General features: G+C 63.9%; 1 protein-coding gene across 1 annotated transcript; it reads right to left on the bottom strand.

Moving 5' to 3' along the window:
* Positions 1 to 855: 855 nt before the first annotated feature.
* Positions 856 to 2046, bottom strand: CUNH11orf96 (chromosome unknown C11orf96 homolog). Its single transcript, XM_040980141.1, has one exon. It carries the CDS (start codon positions 1776 to 1778, stop codon positions 1407 to 1409), a length of 372 nt encoding a protein of 123 aa, XP_040836075.1. The 5' UTR covers positions 1779 to 2046; the 3' UTR covers positions 856 to 1406.
* Between the last annotated feature and the right edge of the window lie 231 nt (positions 2047 to 2277).

Below are 2277 nucleotides of genomic sequence, written 5' to 3'. Positions count from 1 at the left end.
GTCCTCAATGGAACAATCCTGGGATGCCTGGGCTGGGGAGTGGCCCCAGGTGTGGTACCTTCTCTTGTAGCCCCGCTAGCCACCTGCTGCACGGTGACACTGCCACACAATCAATCCAGGAACTTTAGAGTGTAGACAGGGATGCGGGATGTCCCTGCAGGGCGCTGGAGAGAGACTAGCTTGCTATGCACCACTGCTCTCCCAGTGGCCTTAACCCTCACTGCTGGGTGCATCTGCTCATCTGTAAACAAAGGCGGAGGGTGGGGGGGTGGGGTAAGGTAGGGTGGCGCCCAAGCGCCCTCCAGTCTCAGCCCAAAGACACAACCCTCCCTCCTGGCAGAACTCGGACAGAGCAAAGGAGAAAGGGCAATAAGGACAGCGAGCAGCCGCTGTTGACTCCCCGCACTGCGCTGTGTCAGCGTGAGAGCCACGGAGCCCCTCACCTGGATGCCACAGTGGGCGCACTCCTACACAAATGTCCTACCTTGAAGGGAACCCTGGCCCTCTCTGCAGTCCACCCAAATTTCCCCATGCCGGGTTCTCGCTGACTGGTTCTAGAATCTCCCCATCACGTGGAGGAGGGAGCTCTCCAGCCGCACGGAACCCCTCCCCATTGTGCCTCCACCCCAAAGGGGACCTGGAAGACAGCAGTACCACTGTGGGGGGCCGGGGTTGATCCACTGGACAGGCAGGTAATAGACCCGTGCCCTGCCTTGGGTGACTGAAGTTTGTGGAGCCATTTCAACTAGGGGTTCCCGATGTTCTACCCCATTCCCACCACTTTCTCCTCGAGTCTTAGAAGCCCCCAAAAGGTTCAAGAAGTCAACACCCTTTAGACATTGCACTGTGCAAATATATTGACTTTATTTGTCTCCGGTCAGGAGCCTCGCACATAATCCAAGTAAAAAGATTGTTAAATAAACGCCTTCAGCCATCGCAATGCAAAAATAAATATCAATCCTCCGGTCTCAAGCCACCGCTGCGCTGCGCCCCCCTCCATCCCAAGTCCCATCGGCCGCGCCCGACAGTTAGAAAAGTGTTCGGCGAGAGTGTGCGTCGCGTGAGTGTGCACGAGCGTGCGCTGGGAACCCGCGGATGGGGGCGGTGTGCAAACCAGCGGACCATGTTCCGGGCGGCACGCACACTCGGCAGAGTCCGTACTGGGAAGAGTTAAAAAATAAACATTTACAAGGGCAAAGAAAGCAGCCGCACCCTCACACCCCAGCCCCCAGCCCCAGTCCCTTCTCCTTGGCGCCCCGGAGCCCGCCCGGGGACCTGGAGCAAGCGCACCGACCAGTTGGTGGCCGAGCGGGAGTTCAAGCTGGCGTGCGTGCGCGTGGGGCGCGGCAGTCCCTGGTGGTCCGGGGCGCTTCGGGGGTCCACTGGGTACCAGCCGGTGGGCTGCCTCACAGGGCCGAGTCAGAGTCGCTGGAGTCCAGGCTGTTCCTCAGTTTGCAGCTGTTCAACTGCTCCCGCTGCAGCGACAGGCTCTGTGTGCTGCGGCGCAGGCACTCCAGGCTCTGCAGGAACGACTTCTTGGCCTTCTCCTCCTCCATGGGGGACACTCCTTCCTCCTCCACCTCCTGGATCTCGTCGAAGGTCACCGGCTGCGTCTTGAAACGGGACTGGCGCGGCCGCCGCAACCGGCCCTTGCCTTTGCCCAGCTTGGCCGGCCGCACGGGCTGCGGGAACTCATCGGCCAGGCACACGAAGTGCGGCATCACTGCCTGGTAGCTGGAGCAGACGCCCATCAGCTCGCTGGGCTTGGTGGCCGCCATGGCGCCGCTGGCGTCTGCGGAGCCTGGTGGCGGGTTGCCGGGGCTCTCCGGGGGCGGCCGCTGCGCCGGGACCCCCCGGGAGGCAGCAGCCTGGGGCTCGCAGGGCGGAGGATCCAAATCTGCTGCGGGGTGGCAGCGGCCCTCGTGGGCCCGGGCCAGCGCTCCTGGGGCTGGGGGAGTGGAGGGGTGCAGACCCGTCGGGGGACGCGAGGCTCCTGGGGGGGCGCTGCTCCGTTGCGCTTGCCACCGCTGCTGCCGCCGTCTGCCCCGCGGTGGCCCGCTTAGCGGCTTATATAGCCCGCTCCTGCCCACACGGCCGCGAGCGCCGATGACAGCGAATGCCATTTAAAGCGTGCGCGCCCCGCGCCCTTCCGCCTGACGTCGCCCTGCCGCTCTGGGAAAGTAACGGCCCCTTCGCCGGCACCGCCCCCCATCTGCCCCTGCCACCCAGACCCCGGAAGGCGGGCCCCACCCACGGGGGGCTACAAGAGAACCCGAG

Source organism: Ochotona curzoniae, unplaced genomic scaffold, assembly GCF_017591425.1.
Source record: "Ochotona curzoniae isolate NIBS_2020 unplaced genomic scaffold, NIBS_Ocur_1.0 contig_3432, whole genome shotgun sequence".
Classification (NCBI taxonomy): domain Eukaryota; kingdom Metazoa; phylum Chordata; class Mammalia; order Lagomorpha; family Ochotonidae; genus Ochotona; species Ochotona curzoniae.
This window is presented reverse-complemented; position numbering and strand designations above follow the sequence as displayed.